A 16,776-nucleotide genomic window follows, 5' to 3' on the forward strand; every position below is an offset into this window, starting at 1 on the left:
GCAGAGACCACACACAGACACTGGAGTCGCAGAGACCACACAAGGAGACTCCCAGAGACCACACACACAGAGACTGGCTTTTGTTGTTTACTAGAACACTCAAATGAAAAACAGCCTAACAGGTCCTAATGGTGCTCCTGGTCTGAGCAACCCAGCACCGGCATGGCGCTGAGAGGCTTTGTCTTCTGGGGCTCTGCTGCGGGTGCCTCCTCCCCAGGGAAAGGCGGTTTTGCTGCCAGCATAAATGAGCCCGCGGCTGGGGAAGCCTCCTGATGGGAGGCCGCCCTTGTCCTGGCCCTGGGGAGAGACGCAGCTCCAGCCCTGACACAGACCCCGTGGCGCACACGGGCAGGTAGAGCTCGAGGTCTAGGTGACCGCCCGGCAGGAGGGCACGGTGGAAGGTCTCGGGCTGAGGCCACGCCAAGGGCTGGGGAGAGCCAGCCTGGCGGTGGGGATGGGAGAGCTGTGGGTTGGTAGAGGGGCAGGGTGGAGGGCGGTGTCCAGGCCCGCGCTACCCGACGGCTTGGTGTGGCAGCCCGTACAGGACCAAGTTGAGCGTGGTGGGAAGGAGCTCAGAGCTCTGGAGCTGCGGCTGCAGCAGCAGGAGCACCTTGTCCTTCAAGGTCTGAGAAGCCTCGTCTGTGGAGAGAGGGACGGGAGCCGTGAACCCCGAGGACCCGCAGGACGTCCAGCCTGGCCGAGGGCCAGGGCACAGGGGCGGGCATGGCAGGTGCTCCGACTGAGGGTGCCGAGGGGACACACTGCCATCTGCCAGGCCTCCCAGGGTGCCCCCACCACCTGCACACCCCTCCTGCACCGAGGTGTCCAAGTCACCAACAGCATCCAGGCCCAGGAGTCAGGGCAGGAAGGCCCCGCACAGCCGGGTGATGGCGCCAGGACTGGACCCCCTGACCCAAGGCCCACTGTCCCCGATCCACCCCTCGGCTGGGCGAGCTGCTTTGCTGGTGGGGGGTGTGGCCGTCTGGGGTGTGGCTGCTGCCCCGCAGTGAGCAGCGTCCTCTGCCCCTTCCTTCTCAGCAGCGTAGGTCACCTGGGCTCAGGCCTCCACTACAGGGACCGGAACTTGGTCAGGGCTGAGCGGCAGCAGCAGAACAGCTCCAGCCTGGCTCTGCCCTTCCCGGATTCCCCTGCAGAGCGCCACACCAGCCACGCCACAGTGGCTTCCGTGTCTGCACTGGCTCTGTGTTTGCACTCCGGCCGAGTTTCCCCTGCCCCTCACTCCCTCCCTCCCCCGACAAGCATGGGTCGTTGGGCCCGGCACCCCAGACTGTGGACCACATGCTCTCTACACGATAAACTCCTGGCCAGTGGCGGACACTGAAGGCCTCGGTGAGGGGACGCCTTCCTAGGCAGGGCAGACCACCCCTCCCGTGCACGGCTGAGCGCTTCGACTCAGGGTCCCATGAAGCTCCTCTCTGCGCTTCCCCCCACCATGGCAGGAGGGTTTTGCTGACTCTGAAGGATGAGTGGGTGGGTTCCGCCTGACCATGTCCTGTGCCCCTTCCTGACGTTTCCCCTGAGGCCGTGGGAGGGACAGGTGCTGGGTGTGATGTGAGTCAGGCTGCTCTCCACCCTCAGCCCACGCATTCCTCTTGCAGGGGGCCTCTTCCAGGGGGGACCCCTGGCCACATCCAGGACCCGTCCGGCCCTCACTCTGGGAAGGGCCTGGCACAGCTGCCCCCTGGATCTCCCACTGGTTCCCAGAGGGTCCCGGGCTCGTGGGGTTCGTGTGACTGGAGCTGTCGTGGTCTCCGACGACCACGACGCTTTCCCTCCGGGTTCTGGGGCCACACGGCATTGCAGGCATCACCGCTGAGGCTCGCGCCACCGCGGGGGGCTGGGGCAGTGCAGACGCAGGCAGCTTCCAGGCAAGAACAAGCCCTCCTCTTTCTGGCGCCTAGCTAGTGTCTGGAATCCCAGTTCCCCGCAGGGAAGCCGAGACACCTGTCCCTGGAGGGCTGTGGGGAGCACGTGTCCCACGGCGGCGGCTGCGGAGGGCGCTGGAGGACCTGCGGGCTGGCCGCCCTCCCTCACCTTGGTTCACCGCCTCATCCCCGCTCATCTCCTGCAGGAGTCGCACCGTTTCTCCAACGGGCTTCCCGACGGCCAACAGATCTAGGGGAGAAGCGACCGCTCAGGCAGGCGTGGACACCCTGGCAGCTTTGCTAAGGGCTTCGGGACAGGCCCGGGGTGCCCGGCGCCCACGCACTTTCCCAAAGGATGCTGGCCCGCAGTGCGTTGTCCTGCAGCAGTGTAGGCCACTGGTTCGCCAGGATGCTCTTGACCCCCACCAGGCTCAGCAGGATGGCCACGTTGATGGGATCCTCCAGGGACGGCTCTGAGGCGCTGCGGGGACCCGGCTCCTGTGGGCTGGCGCCAGGGGGCCCAGCTGAGCCGCCCCTCCCTGTGCACACGTATCTCCCCGGTTGATGGAATGCATGTGTGCCCCAGCGGCTCTCACAGTTCTTGAAACCCACCCCTAGTCCCTGCTCTGGTGTGGCACCCCCCAGCCCCCGTCTGACCTCTCCACCCGCTGCACCCCCTCCCCCGGGCAGCCAGGCACCTCCTGTGCTCCAAGCTCTCCATATGCCGCCTCATGCTCTGGTATGACTGCGCCAGGTCCAGCACGACCAGCACCTGGCACTCTGCCGACGGGAAGCGGGGAGGGGCAGGAAGGGCGGCTCAGCAGCCGTGGCCCGACGCAGGGGTGGGAGTGTAGGGGGGGCCTGTGCCCCCAGGGCATGGCAGGGCATGGCAGGGCATGGCATGCTGGCCACTCAGCTTCAGCCTCCAACCTCACGACGGTCAGGTTCTTTCCAGGGATGCCCTGGCCACAGTGGACCTGGCAGGCTTCAGGAGCCCAGGCCCTTCATAGGACGACTGTGCGGGCAAGGGAGGTGGTGGGAAGCCCACCCAGGCACCCTCATTGGCTTCCTCTGCCCTGCAGGGTGGTCTCAGTGCCCCCATGGGGCCCACACGCCTCCTGGGGAGCACCACACCTCTCAGGTCCCCGAAAGGCTCCTGCCAATCCCACACAGTGGAGCCATCTGCAGCCCCGTCAGAGAAGGTCACAGCGAGTGGGCTGGCCCTGCACAAGGTCATCCTGGTAGGGTGGCAGCCATAGGAGCTGAGACGGGGGATGGCCTTGGCACAGGGCTGGGCCACACCTGCTTCCTGATCACTCGTCCTGCGGTGTCCAAGTGGCCGTGCCTGCTGTCCAGGGCAGGCTGTCTCTGTCAGTGCCATCCTCAGGCCGTGGCACGTGATGGGGTGGTGTGCCCCTACACATGTGCTCGAGATGGCGGTCACGCCTGCCACACTCATGCCACGCCCTCAGCCTGCGTGCTGTCCCCACCTCCTGCCAAAAGCCCCCCGTCCTGGAGCTGGCTGGGGTGTCATGGTGCCAGGCACAGCAGGGCCACACCTGGCAGACCCTTCACGCCGGTGGACAGCGAAGGGGAAGGCGAGGCCCCAAGTACCCACGATTAGACTAGAGGAGCCCTGAGGGAGGGGCTGTGACCAGCGAGGTCCTGAATTGCCCACCCCATCCTTCCTGAGCTCCTGGGCCCAGCACTGACAGGCCTGCCAGGTCTGAAGAGCTGGGCAGGGGGAGTGCGGACTCTGAGAAATGAAGGGCGGCGGGGGGGGGGGCGGTGGCAGAAGCCCCCGTGGCTGCCACGTCTGTGTGGGCCAGGCACGGGGTGCAGGGGCGGGCAGAGGCCATCCACCTGCAGACAGGAGGGGCATGTGGCCACAGCAGGTGGGGGCAGCACCAGCAGATGACGGTGGCCATGCTCTGCCCTCAGCTGGATTTGTCCCGTGCCCGTGGAGGGGTGGCCAGAGGACCCCTCTCACCTTGCAAGTTCATGGCGACCAATCTCTCCACTAATACGTGGGACAGGAAGCGCTCCATCCCATAGAAGAAGAAGCCGCTGCAGCTGCCCAGGGCCTGCTCCCACTGGGCCTGGCTGAAGAGAGAGGACAGCGTGGGTGAACGGACCCTAGCGTGCATTCTTCAAGCAGGCCACGCACCCTGTGGGGCCCACGCCCGTCCCGTTTGCATGTTAAACACAACTGTCTTTCATTTTCCCAGTGCCCATGCCTCTGTTCTCTGTGCTCTGATCATGGGTTAGGATGAAGCCTAGTCAGCTGGACTCTCCGTGAGCATGGACTTCTGCGCTGGAATGAACACTCGATCCCCAGGCAGGGCTGGCTGTGGGAAGTGCTAGGAGGGGCTTTCCCAGTGGCCAAGCATGTGGAGGGCAAGGCACCCCCAGTACTCCAGGCAGGGGAGACAGTGACCAGACCAGGGTTCCCTCCTTCCATACCTGACCCCAGCCCTGCCCCTGCAGCCCCCCTTCCCAACACACTTGCCCCTGCACACCCCTGCCCACCACTGCCCACACCTGCCCTGGCACCCCTGCCCCTTGTACACACCTGTGCTTCACACACCTGTCCCTGAAGCCCCGCCCCTGGCATGGAGCCTGTGACATGGAAGGACCCCCTCCCACCGTGGCGCTCCCTCCCTGGTGGCTCTGGTTCTCTGCTGGCGCTTCTGAACCCCTCTGGACCATGGAACCCCGAGGGCACCTGGGGGGCACAGTCTGTGGGTGGTCTCTGGAGTAGCTGCAGTGCTGGGGGTGAAGAGGCAGCCCCTGCTGCTGGACCATGTGCTATCAGTGATGCTGGGGCCCGGGTCACCATCTGTAAAATGGGTAACAGTGCCCCTCGCCCAGTCTCTGTGAGGACTCAAGGAGCCAGGTCTGTCTCGGCATTTCGTGCTGTGCCTGGGGGGACTTATGGGGCAGACCCAGGGAGCTGGGGGCGGGAGCAGTGGTTCCTCGCTGGACCCCTGAGACCCAACACACACCAACAGCTCCTGGGACCCAGATCCGAACCTGGGAAACTGCTTGCTTCCCAGATGTCCCACCCATCGCGACGTGAACGTGTCTTGGAATCTTTCCAAAATTTCTTGGGTGATGGAGACAGGAGTCAGCATTTCTACAGGGAAAATGGGGTGGAGACGCACAATGAGCTCCATCACACACGCGTGTGCAGGGCAGGGTCCCCGGGGAGGGGTCACAGCGAAGGCGGGCGGGTGTGTCCTAAGTCCTGGTAGGGTTATGGTAGAACCAGGCTAGCAAGAGAGAAAACCTCAACAAATTAAAATATTTAAAGCCAAAACAGGGCAAGCATGTATGCTGATTTCAGCACCTCAAGGAGGCAGGTACCAGCTGCTGCCCACCACGGGGGCATAGCAGGGGCGGAGGCCAGCGTGTGCCTGAGCGGGGAGCCCTGTGCAGCACCCACCTGGGCCCTGGGCCTCCTCATACGGGTCCACGACGACTGAGCTCCAGTCAAGGAGAAACAGGGGCGTGGGGTAGGTCTGGGCCCCCCGCCCCCCACGTCCATCAAAGGATACACTTGAAGTTGTCTGAGTCGACCATGATGCAGTCAGGGGGGATGACCCGGGGGAAGCTGCCCTGTAGCCACAGACCAGGGTCACGTCGCGTGCGGGGGCCGGGACCCTGACCTCCCGCTGAGCCCACCGCCAGGTCCCCCGCCACAGCCCCCCCACCTTCTTGCCCTTCTTCGCTAGGCTTCTCTTTTTGGAGTCTCTGCTTCTCCCCTCCTTTTTCGTGACACCTTCTGCTGAGGACAAGAAAGGGGAGGGATGTTTGTCTGCAGCTGGAGGCGGCTGTCCGGCCACACTGTCGGTTCATTTCACGTAGTGCAACTTCCACCTCAATGAAAAACGACAAGGAGAGAGAACAAGCGATTTAAATGTTTGTAAAGTTGACATGGGAATAACCTCTCAAAAGTAAAGGCTCACAGGGCTGGGGAAAAGTCCCCAAGGAAGAACCGCTCCCTCAAGGCTCCAAGGCCCACCCAGCTGGCCATTCACACACGCCGCGGGGTACTCACAGGTGTGCCTGGGCCCCTCGCTGGTTCCAGGCCTTCTGTGCAGGGATTTACAACCTGCCCCGTCTACATCAATGCTTTCTCTTGCTGCTTCTGCGTAGACAGCTGTGTGCCCGGGAAGGCTGGCCACTCCCTCCTGCTTCTGCCCCACCTTTTCTTTCCTTTCTGTGCACCTGTGCTGGGGTCTCCCGTGACAGTGGAATGGACGCACGGATGGGGCTCTCTGCCCGACCCCCTTCAAAGAGGCTGTTTCTAAGGGAGCCCCGTTAGGAAGGGGGCTGTCTCTAGTTTTTGATGGATTCCGTTATTAGGATGGGGCATTGTGGTGCGTTCCCGGCTTACGAGGTAAATGCGTGCATTTTATCAAATGCCTTTACCCTGTGCTGACTGAAATGCTCCTACCACTGTTCCTCCTGCAGTCTGTTCTAGGACATTTGTAGTGTTTTAGGGTCAAACTGGAGCCGGGCACAGTGGCTCACGCCTTATAATCCCAGTGTTTTGGGAGGATGAGGTGGGAGGATCACTTGAGCCCAGGAGTTCAAGACCAGCTTGGGCAACATAGTTAGATCCTGTCTCTAAAAAGACACTTAGCTGGGAATGGTGTCCTATGCCTGCAGTCTTGGCTGTTTGGGAGGCTGAGGTGGGAGGATTGCTTGAGCCCAGGAGGTTGAGGCTGCAGTGAGCTGTGATTGTGCCATTGCACTCCAGCCTGGGTGACAGAGCGAGACCCCGTCAGGGAGGGGAGAAGGGAAGCGAAAAGGCTGACCTGAGAGATGACAGCTTATCTTGTGTGTATTTTTTGTGCTGCCCTGGGGCAGTGTGGGAGGAGTTGGGCTGGCCTGTGGAAGGATGGGAGGAGCTGTTACTGGGGAGATTTATCTAACACTGACATCATCTGTTGCTTGACAGTCTGGCAGAATTCAGAGAAAACATGGAAAAACTGATTTTGTGTGTGTGGGAAGACTAAATCCATGGATGTCCCTTTTTTTGGTTATCAGGCCATTCAGCTTTCCGTTCTTCCTGGAGTCTGAAAGCGTTTTCTCCTCGTATGCCGTCCCTGCTGCCCAGGGCTGTCACTGTGTTGGCACGAAGCTGCTCCTTGGCTGTCCCGTGGCCTCTGGTGTGCACCGAGGCTGCGTGTCTCCGTTTCTGACATTCTCGTGGGTCTTCTCCGTGGCGTCTTTGTTTCCTTGGTGCCGCCTCGGGCACCTTCTGCATCTTCTCCTCTGCTTGCTTTTGGATTACTCTGCCTTTGCACTCTGACTTTTAAATCGGCGCTGAGCTTATGAATTCCTGGTGCTTTTCCTATTCTAACGTTGGCATTTACGGCTGCAGCGCCTTCTCAGTCAGGTTAGCCATGTCTCGCTAGTTTTTGACATTTCCACGATCGTTTCATTTCTTCTGAGTCCCATGAAATATTCAGAAGTGTGGTCTTGAATTTTCAAACGTAGCAGGATGGAAAAAATGCACCTCGGGGACTGCTTTCTGCCCTCATCACGCTGCGCCTCCCGTGTGGGCTGTCTGCCTGTGTCTGAGACACAGTGGGACCTGCTTCTCCATTTCGTGATTGTTCCCGGTGTACTTGAAAAGATCGCAGACTGCCACGTTCTAGGCACAGAGTTCCATGTCTCTATTAAGCCGAGATGGTTAACCACGTTGCCCTGAATCTCCACTGTTTTTGCTTTGTCTGTCAGACGCATCAGTAATCCCGGAGCGGCGAAATGTCCCAGCGTCGGGGCCCGCGGCGGCCGCGCCCCACAGCTTTTGCTTCTTGCATTTGGAGGCTGTTTCATCTTTCAGAGGAGTCGAGCCTTTCTCATGATGGCCACGTCCCTGATGATGCCTGGCCCTAAAGTCTGCCTCCTTTGCGAGGCAGACGCTGACCCTCCTGGTCACTTTTAAACATTTACTCATTTTCACTTCTCTTCCTTTGTCTCGTGTGGGTCCTTTTTGACAGGCGAGTTTCCTGCACACTGCACATGACTGGCACCCTCTGCTCGCCTCTGCCGTCTCATTGGCAGGGTTGGCCAATGGACCTTTTTTTGAACGTTGGAAACAGATGCTTGGTGCCACAAAGAAAAATCAGCACTGAGACAAAAGATCTCTTACTTAGCAAGCAATTTTTACCTCCTGGGCTGCAGGAAGGGCACCCTCACTAGCCATCTTGCCGTCAGAGTACAATGAACAAAGGAAAAGCAGACACATTTATCCCTCACGCATTTGGGGTCGTCCTTACTGCTGTGTCTGATCTCCACTGGCTGGAGCCAGAGCTCACAATCTAAACTAGAACCTGATTGGCTAACAACTGAAAACTTTTTAAACAGGTAAGGGGCATAGGCTGCGAGCTGGGACCTGCCTGTGAGAACGTCCAGCACGGACATCTTGGTTAAAGTACAAGGACATAGAATGTACTACATGCCTGTAAGCAGGGCATGTCTAATAGCTACATACGATAGGGCTTAACAAAGAGTTATTAGCACACTTATGATTTATCCTATTTTTTTTTCTGACCGAGTCTGGCTCTGTCACCTGGGCTGGAGTGCAGTGGCACGATCTCGGCTCACTGCAACCTCTACCTCCTAGGTTCAAGAGATTCTCCTGCCTCAGCCTCCCAAGTAGCTGGGATTACAGGTGCCTGCTACCACGCCCAGCTAATTTTTGTATTTTTAGTAGAGATGGGGTTTCACTGTGTTGGCCAGACTGATCTTGAACTCCTGACCTCGTGATCCGCCCTCCTTGGCCTCCCAAAGTGCTGGGACTACGAGCATGAGCCACCACGCCCAGCTGATTTGTTCTTTAACAAGAAAGGAAACTTTGCAGAGGAACTTTTACTTCCCACGTTGACATATGACATAAGTGGGCCGACTTCCACTATCTGACTTCTTTATTTGTCCTGTTTTTCTATGTGTTTCTCCATTACTAGCTGTGGGATCCCCTGACTGAGGTAAGTGGCCCATTCGTTTCCTCATTCGTTCTTCCTTCTCTGCTCGTTTGGAGTTTGCCACCCGTTCTTTGGGGTGCCCTGAATGCTTCGCTGCAGTGCTGACACCTGCCTCGACTCAGCAGCTCACGGCTCCGAGGACACCTCAAGGCTCAGCCTAATCCTTCCTTTTGTGGCCACTTGGTAATGCATTTCAAAGACTCAGATGACTGCAGCCCAGCTTTCGGTGACTCTGTGGTGAGGGTTCTGTGAGTTCCCGTGGCCGCCGTTAACCAATTATCACAAAAATGGGGGCTTAACGCTGCACCGCTTCCTGTCTGATGGTTCTGGGGTCAGAGGTCGGAATGGGGTGCACTGGGTCACAATGGCAGCGTCGCCCGGCGGCGCTGGCCCTGGAGGCTCCTGGGGAGAATCCTCTCCTGGCTCCTGGCCATGCCCTCCGTCCTCACCAGCGGCAGCGCAGCCTCCAAGCTCTTCTCTGGCCTCCCTGCTTCCCTCGTGTGAGCACGTGGTCATCTCATCACTGGGCCCACGTGGATCCCCAGGAGCGCCTCCCATCTCAAGTCTGGAACTGCATCTGCGAAGCCCCTGGACCACGCCACCTCGTAGGCTCACAGGCACCGGGGCTGGGCATGGGCACCTCTGGGCGGCCAGTATCCTGCAAACCACGCCGGTGCTGGAGCATCTAGCCAGCCACTTCTTTCCTGTTCAGCCCCTGCCATGACCGTGGTGGGGAAGGGAAGGACGTTTCAATACACTACGTGTGGACAGCTGGATCTCCTCATAGAAAAACAACTTAAACTCCACCTCGCACTCCACAGAGGCCATCTCACGGTGGTTAGATAGAAATGTGAAAGTTGGGGGGAAAAAAGAGGTGGATTTAGAAGATATCACAAGAGAATATCTTCATGATCATGAGGAGAACAAAGATTGAAAAACCCCAAACACCTAACGACAGACCACAGCTAACAGTGGAAAGCACGAAGTTTTCACCTAAGACCAAAAACAAGGCAGGGAAACCCACTCTTGCCACTTCCATTCAAGCAGCGCTGAAGTCCCCGCCGGAGCAGCGAGGCAAGAAAGAGAAATAACAGGCCGGGCGCGGTGGCTCACGCCTGTAATCCCAGCACTTTGGGAGCCCAAGGTGGGTGGATCACCTCAGCTCAGGAGTTCGAGACCAGCCTGACCAATATGGTGAAACCTCATCTCTACTAAAACCACAAAAATTAGCCGGGCGTGGTGGCACGCACCTGTAATCCCAGCTACTTGGGAGGCTGAGGCAGGAGAATCGCTTGAAGCCAGGAGGCAGAAGTTGCAGTGAGCCAAGATTAGGCCCCTGCACTCCAGCCTGGCTGACAAAGCAAGATCCCATCTCAAAGCAAGGAGGGAAGAAAGACAAATGCCTGGGAGTCGCAGTGGCTCACGCCGGTAATCCCAGCACTTTGGGAGCTCGAGGTGGGTGGATCACCTCAGGTCAGGAGTTCGAGACCAGCCTGACTACATGGTGAAACCCCAGCTCTGCTAAAACTACAAAAATCAGCTGGGCGTGGCGGCACGCGTCTGTCATCCCAGCTACTCCCAATGTTGAGGCAGGAGAATCGCTTGAACCTGGGAGGTGGAGGTCACAGTGAGCAGAGATCTCACCACTGCACTTCAGCCTGGTGACAGAGCAAGACTCCATCTTAAGAAATCAATAAATAGAATTTTAAAAAGGAAAGAGAAACAACAGGCAGACACATCAGAAAAAAAGATGTGAAATTATCTGTTTTCAGATAACAAGCTCTTATATATACAAGACCTCAAAGACTCCACCAAAAACCTGTTAGAACTAATAAATTCAGTAAAGTTGCAAGATACAAAATCAACATACAAAAATCAGTAGTATTTCTATACGTTACCAATGAACTATCTGATTAAGAAATTAAGAAAACAATCCTATTTCTAATAGCATCAGAAAGAATAAAGTACTTAGGAGTAGATTCAACCATGAAGTGAGAGATCTCTGCCTTGGAATCTATAAGACGCTGATGAAAGAAATTTCAGGAGACATAATACATGGGAAGATAGCTGTGTTCGTGGATAGGAAGAATTCATATTTTTAAATGCCCATATTACCCAAAGCAACCTACAGATTCAATGCACTATCAAAACTCCAATGGCATTTTTGACAGAAATAGAAAAGCAATCCTAAGATTTACAAGGAGCCACACAAGACCCTGAATAATCAAAGCGATCCTGAGCAAGGGCAAAGCTGGAGGCATCACATTACCTGGTTTGAAATTATACTACAAAGCTATAGTAATCAAAACAATATGGTACTGGTATAAAAGCAGACACTGGACCCAATAGAACAGAATGGAGGATTCAGAAATAAACCCACGCCTTCAAGGTCAGCTGATATTTGACAGAGGTGTCAAGAACACACAATGGGGAAAGGACAGTCTCGTCAATAAATGGTGTTGGGGTAACCCAATATCCACACACAAATCAATGAGTTTGGAGCCTTATCTTATACCATCTACAAAACCCAACTCAAAATGGATTAAAGACTTAAATGTAAGACCGGAAACCATACAACTACTAAAAGAAAGCACAGGAGAAAAGCTCCTTGATTTTGGTCTTGGCAATGAATTTTTTGGATGACATCAAAATTATAAGCAACACAAGCAAAAATAAACACGTGAGATCACATCAAACTGAAAAGCTTCTGTGTACAAAGGAAATAACACGATGCAAAAGCAACATATGGACCCAGCACGCCTTCAGATGCCATTTGTCTGACTTCAAAACAGGCACAAGCGGGCTGCCAGATTTCGGGGTGCTGATCTTGGAGGTGAGGTCATGAAAAGCCCTGGCTTTGCAGTACAGTCAGGAGGGGGGCACCGTGGGCGGTGAGCTGGGCTCGGGGAGGGGAGCGACTCTCGGTGGGTGCAGGGCCCGCTTCCTGCCTGGCGCTCCACTCGGACATTTTTCTAGAGAGGTGGCACACTTCACTGTCAAACACGGTTTCTGAAACCTCTGCAAGCCTCGTGTCTGTGACAGCCAACTCCCGCTCTGGCCTCCCTGCCTTTCCACCCTGCACTCCCATTCCCTCCAGCCCAGGCCACTGAGTGCCCTCCTGCCACGCAAGGCAGACATGCCCTCCACACAGAACTCACTAGGGGAAGGCAGGAGGGTGGCCAGAGGGACAAACCAGGGTCCGAGAAGGGGCTGACTGTGGCCTGCGGATGGACGGGGCACCCGGTGGGCCAGAATCACACAGAGACCAGCCATAAGCTACCAGGCTGGCTGCTGCGGGAGCTCCCGGGCCTGGAGGAACCTTCCTGGACACGGCGCCTTCGGGGGGTTCTGCCCTCTGACTGACTTCCTCCACCCAGGACCCACCTCGCCCATGTGCTCTGGTAGGAGCTTCCATGACCCTGATACAAATTTGCTGTTTCTGTATTTTATGTAAAAAATTTCCACTCACAAGCAGGAGGCTCCTCGAGGGGTCACAGGAAGGGTCAGAGCACCAGGGTACAGAGTCCACGTGACCACAGTAAACTGCCTGCGTTTAAAGTGAGCCACGTGGCCCTTCCCCCTACTTCTCCTGCAGCCCCAGCCCCCACCCCAGGAAGCGACTGACCCGCCTTCTGACTTCCACATTAGCCTGTGTCTCCCAGGGTTTGTACGAATGAAACCAGGCCCTGTGCGCTCCCTTCATCCGGCCTCTTTCCCTCAGCCTGGTCCATAAATTCCTTCTCGCGCTTCAGCAGTATCCACAAATCATGACAAATTGTGTTTCTGTTTCCCTTCAGATCACAATATTTCCTACATGTCCCTTTTAATTTCCTCTTTTATCCATGGATATTTAAGAAGTACAGTTAGTTTCTAAGTGTTTGGGGTTTTCCAGACACGATTTCTGTTATTAATTTCTAATTTAACTCCACTGTGGTCAGAGAACCCATTGTGAGTGATTTGGACCCTTTAAGACTTTTGAGGCCTGTTCTATGGCTCCACTTGGGGTGTATCATGTGTGGAAAAGGAATACATTCTTCTGTCGAGGGAGGGGACAGTTACTCAAGTGTCGGTTCGATGAAGCTGCTTGGTGTGTTTAAATCCTCCACACCCTCCTGATTCCACGCAGGTTTGTTCCATCACTATTGAGAAGGGGATGCTGACCCCCCGCCATCCCTGTGTGCGTCACGATTGCTCTGTGGTTCCGTGGGCTTCATCTCGTGTCTTCTGCAGCGGCGTTAACTGATGGATTCATAACTGGGTCTCACGCCGTCTTCAGGAATTAGCCTCCTCCTCGTACGGAATGGTCCCTAACTCCACCTATTTCTAATTTCATCTCACCATGCCAACCTTCTTTGAATAGTAAGAGATACGGCTTTTTATCCTTTTTTTTAAACTCACCATTTTCTTTTTATTTAAAGTGGGTTTCTTGGAGGAAGCGTATTTTGAATGCTGAATTTTCATTTAATCAGATGATATTCTTCTTTCAGTTGGGGTGTTTAGACAATGTGATTATGGATATGGTTGGCCTGAAATATACTACCTCGCTATTTTATTTTTCCTGTTTGTTCTCTGTTCCCTCTTTGTGTTTTTAGGATTAACCGTGTGTTTATGATTCCATTTCATCTTCTGCATCATGTATTTGTTATAAACTGCATGGGGCTTTCTGTTTGCTCTTCTTGTTGCTTTTAGTGGTTACTGGAGGTGTAGAGTTCACGTCTTTACCGAAGCCTATCTCCAAGTAACGTTACCGCGCGTTGTCTAGAGGACGCGGCCTTCAGGGCTCTGCGGGTGCCATTCCCTCCCTCTCATCTCCTGTGCTGTTGTTCCTCATTTCACATTTATGTTATAAACCCCCACACTATTATCGGTTTCTTTTGCTCTAAACTTTTTGCTCAAGAATATTTTAAAGAGATTTTGAAATGAAAGACGCTGTCAGCGTCTGTCCGTGTCCTTCCCATCGGCAGAGACGCCTCTGTCCCCGGCCGCGCACGCAGGCGTTGGCTGGACTCTGCACCTCTCAGAGCAGCCGTTGCCTGCAGGTCCCTCCTCCCGGTGTCCCACCCTGAACCTTCTGGCAGTCCGTGTCCCTGTCCTCAACCCGGGGAGACTCCTGGGCTCTTCCCACCCCCCACCCCTGCCAGTACCGTGGCCCAGAAGCTCCCCGGGAAGTAAGAGCTGGGTGGGCCGTGGTGCTCGCCAGCCAACCCCTCTTTCAAGGACCCTTGTCCTGCTCGGCCTGCTCGTCAACGCTTGGAAACACTCAATCGTGTTTTTTCTGGTTTTTAGTTGTCTCGGTTGGAAGGGCAAATCTGGTCCTTGTTACCTCATCTGAGATGGAAGCAAAAGTCCAGTCTATTTATTTTTGATTTCATTTATATTGAAGTGCAACATATATGCAGAAAACTGCCAATACCACAAGTGCAGGGCTGGCGAAGTTTCACAGACAGGGCCTGTGTGCACAGCCAGCACTGTCACCAGCGTCACCACCCCAGTCCCGGCCGAGGCCAGGGCCTCCCGTACGCTCCCTCACTGCTTTCCCGTCACTACCCATCTGGTTCCCTCCTTTGAAACAGATATTTGTGGGGGCAAGAACAGGGTTAAATTCTTCCTCCCTGTGTGCTTGGCACCAGGATACCAGCACATCGCAGGTATTTTATAAATACCTTTGAGTGTTTATGTTTTCTTTTCTTTTTTTTGACAGGGTCTCGCTCTGTTGCCCAGGCTGCAGTGCAGTGGCACCATCTCGGCTCACCAAAGCCTCCCTCTCCCAGGCCCCACCCATCCTCCCACCTCTCAGCCTCCTGAGTAGTGGGGATCACAGGTGCATGCCCGGCTGATTTTAAAATTTCTTGTGGAGATGCCCTCTCACCATGTTGCCCAGGCTGGTGAGTATTTATATCCTGTAAATATCTCTGAATGAATAAATGCCTAGAAAAATGTTGCAACATTGGATGATTATTTTTTGACAGGAGCTAACATTGTTTTATCCGAAAAACAATTTAAATTTTCCATTTTAAAATTACACATGAAGGTGGCTAAGGGCCGTTCCTACCTGTATCTTCTTTACGGAGGCGATTCCATAACATTTGGAGAGAAAATTCTCGTGACACAGAGGAAATTGTCCCTTCATCAAACATGGAGAGACCTTCCAGCGGCAGCTCCAGGAGACGTCTGTCTGCCACCAGGACGACCTTATCGGCCACCTCGGGCTGGGCTGTGTCTGGAAGCGCAGTGCAGGTGCAGGGAGATCAGCTCCCGAAGACGTGGCCCCTCCCACGGGCCGCAGGGCTGCGTCTTCTGACTTTGCTGCTGGGAAAGGCTGGTGGCCCACCTCAACTCCACGTCAACTCCTCCAGACGCCCAGGAACGGGGCCAGGAGCAGCCCCCCATCACGCCCTTCCCTCCCTTTGTTAGCAAGCACGCATGGTGTGGCGGGCTGACAATCCACCACAAGAGCGCAGCTGTGCTGGTTCTCGGGTGCTCTCGGGGGGCCTGGCACAGAGCCTCCTACCCGGAGGGTGGGCTGGTCCAGGCTGTGCACAGGACCCTCCGGCGCGCCATCTGCAGGGATGTCTCAGAGGGAGGGGCTGCAGGGCCGGGGGCGGTGGGACTCCTGGGCTCCTGACCCCCCTTGGCTTTCCCGGCTGGGTGGGTGGATCCCAACCCCACTTCTTCTGGCAGAACGAGCCCCCCCGCTGAGCGCAGTGCCCACCGCACTCACTCTGCGGCCCTGTGGACGGCTTCCTCTCCTTGTCTTTACCCTTGGACTTCCCTGAATCTGCAACCACCATGGGCGTCTGCACTCTGAAAGTCAGGTCACATACTCGGGTTTAAGAAACAGATAGAGATGACATCTACTAAGAACATATCTATAAATAACTGACACCTGCCCAGCCTGCTTCAATCTAAGGCAGCAGCACCACGAGACATCCCCACGCTCGCTTCTGGGCATGGTCCTGCCGAGGCGGGGCTGGGATGAGCAGAAGGATTTCAGGACCATCTCTGATCCACCAGCCAAGCTCAACAGTGCCAGGTGCCCGTCCCCTCTGCCTTCCTTCCCACCCAAAATCAGAGGAGCCCGACGGCCCCTTGGAGGTGCTTGCCCTCCCACCCCACGCTTGGGCCAGGGGCGGGAGGGGCCTCGGGGGTGTGCAGTGGGCGGTGCTCCTCCAGGCTGGAATGGAGGGAGAACCAGGGCGCCTTCCCAGGAGCAGGTACATGGTGCGGAGCCTGGAACAAGGCAGCTGAGAAGGCACAGCAAGCACACGTGCTTGGCCACAGCACTGGGCACACGTGTCTATTTGTGGGTGTGGTGGGGACTGGGCCTCAGCGTCATCCCCAGTACCTGGCCTCGGAGACACTGAGCATGGGGAAGAGCGGCTGCAGAAGCTCCTCCAGGGCCTCCAGGACGCTGCGGAGACTGTGCACTGGGGGCTTCTGCTCTTCTGCCTGCAGGCTTTCTGGCTCCTACCTCAACCCAAACATAGCAGAGAGCATGCATGGCCCAGACCCTGAGCGAAGCCAGGCCCCTGCGGAAAGGCCGAGCTCCTACCCCTTCTGCAAACAACGTGGTGGACCAGGGCACCCGGCTCAGCGGCGAGGGCCCCATAGCACTTGCCCATCCCCTGGGGTCTCCTGCCCATCCCCTGGGGGGGATCACCTGCCCATCCCCTGGGGTCTCCTGCCCATCCCCTGGGGTCTCCTGCCTATCCCCTGGTGGGGTCACCTGCCCATCCCCTGGGGTCACCTGCCCATCCCCTGGGGGTCACCTCACCCATCCCCTGGGGGATCACCTCACCCATCCCCTGGGGTTCACCTCACCCATCCCCTGGGGGTCACCTCACCCATCCCCTGGGGGGTTACCTCACCCATCCCCTGGGGGTCACCTCACC

General features: G+C 56.4%; 1 protein-coding gene across 6 annotated transcripts in view; it reads right to left on the reverse strand.

The window, feature by feature from the left end:
* Nucleotides 1–73: 73 nt before the first annotated feature.
* CFAP46 (cilia and flagella associated protein 46) overlaps nucleotides 74–16,776 on the reverse strand; it is a 123,004-nt gene continuing 106,301 nt past the window's right edge. For 2 of the 6 annotated variants that reach the window (XM_017513566.2, XM_017513564.2), the window contains 12 exons: nucleotides 16,230–16,351; nucleotides 15,606–15,688; nucleotides 14,937–15,104; nucleotides 5,600–5,673; nucleotides 5,444–5,504; nucleotides 5,332–5,367; nucleotides 4,920–5,022; nucleotides 3,877–3,989; nucleotides 2,585–2,666; nucleotides 2,231–2,367; nucleotides 2,056–2,136; nucleotides 74–639 (listed from right to left, as the gene is read on the reverse strand). In XM_017513566.2, the coding sequence (XP_017369055.1) occupies nucleotides 512–639; nucleotides 2,056–2,136; nucleotides 2,231–2,367; nucleotides 2,585–2,666; nucleotides 3,877–3,989; nucleotides 4,920–5,022; nucleotides 5,332–5,367; nucleotides 5,444–5,504; nucleotides 5,600–5,673; nucleotides 14,937–15,104; nucleotides 15,606–15,688; nucleotides 16,230–16,351 (1,188 nt within the window). In that variant the 3' untranslated portion in view covers nucleotides 74–511. Of the gene's footprint in view, nucleotides 640–2,055; nucleotides 2,137–2,230; nucleotides 2,368–2,584; nucleotides 2,667–3,876; nucleotides 3,990–4,919; nucleotides 5,023–5,331; nucleotides 5,368–5,443; nucleotides 5,505–5,599; nucleotides 5,674–14,936; nucleotides 15,105–15,605; nucleotides 15,689–16,229; nucleotides 16,352–16,776 lie in introns of those variants that run through there. The other 4 variants (XM_017513568.2, XM_017513567.2, XM_037733135.1 and 1 more) reach the window with 4 other exon arrangements.

Source organism: Cebus imitator, unplaced genomic scaffold (assembly GCF_001604975.1).
Source record: "Cebus imitator isolate Cc_AM_T3 unplaced genomic scaffold, Cebus_imitator-1.0 Scaffold495, whole genome shotgun sequence".
Taxonomy (NCBI): domain Eukaryota; kingdom Metazoa; phylum Chordata; class Mammalia; order Primates; family Cebidae; genus Cebus; species Cebus imitator.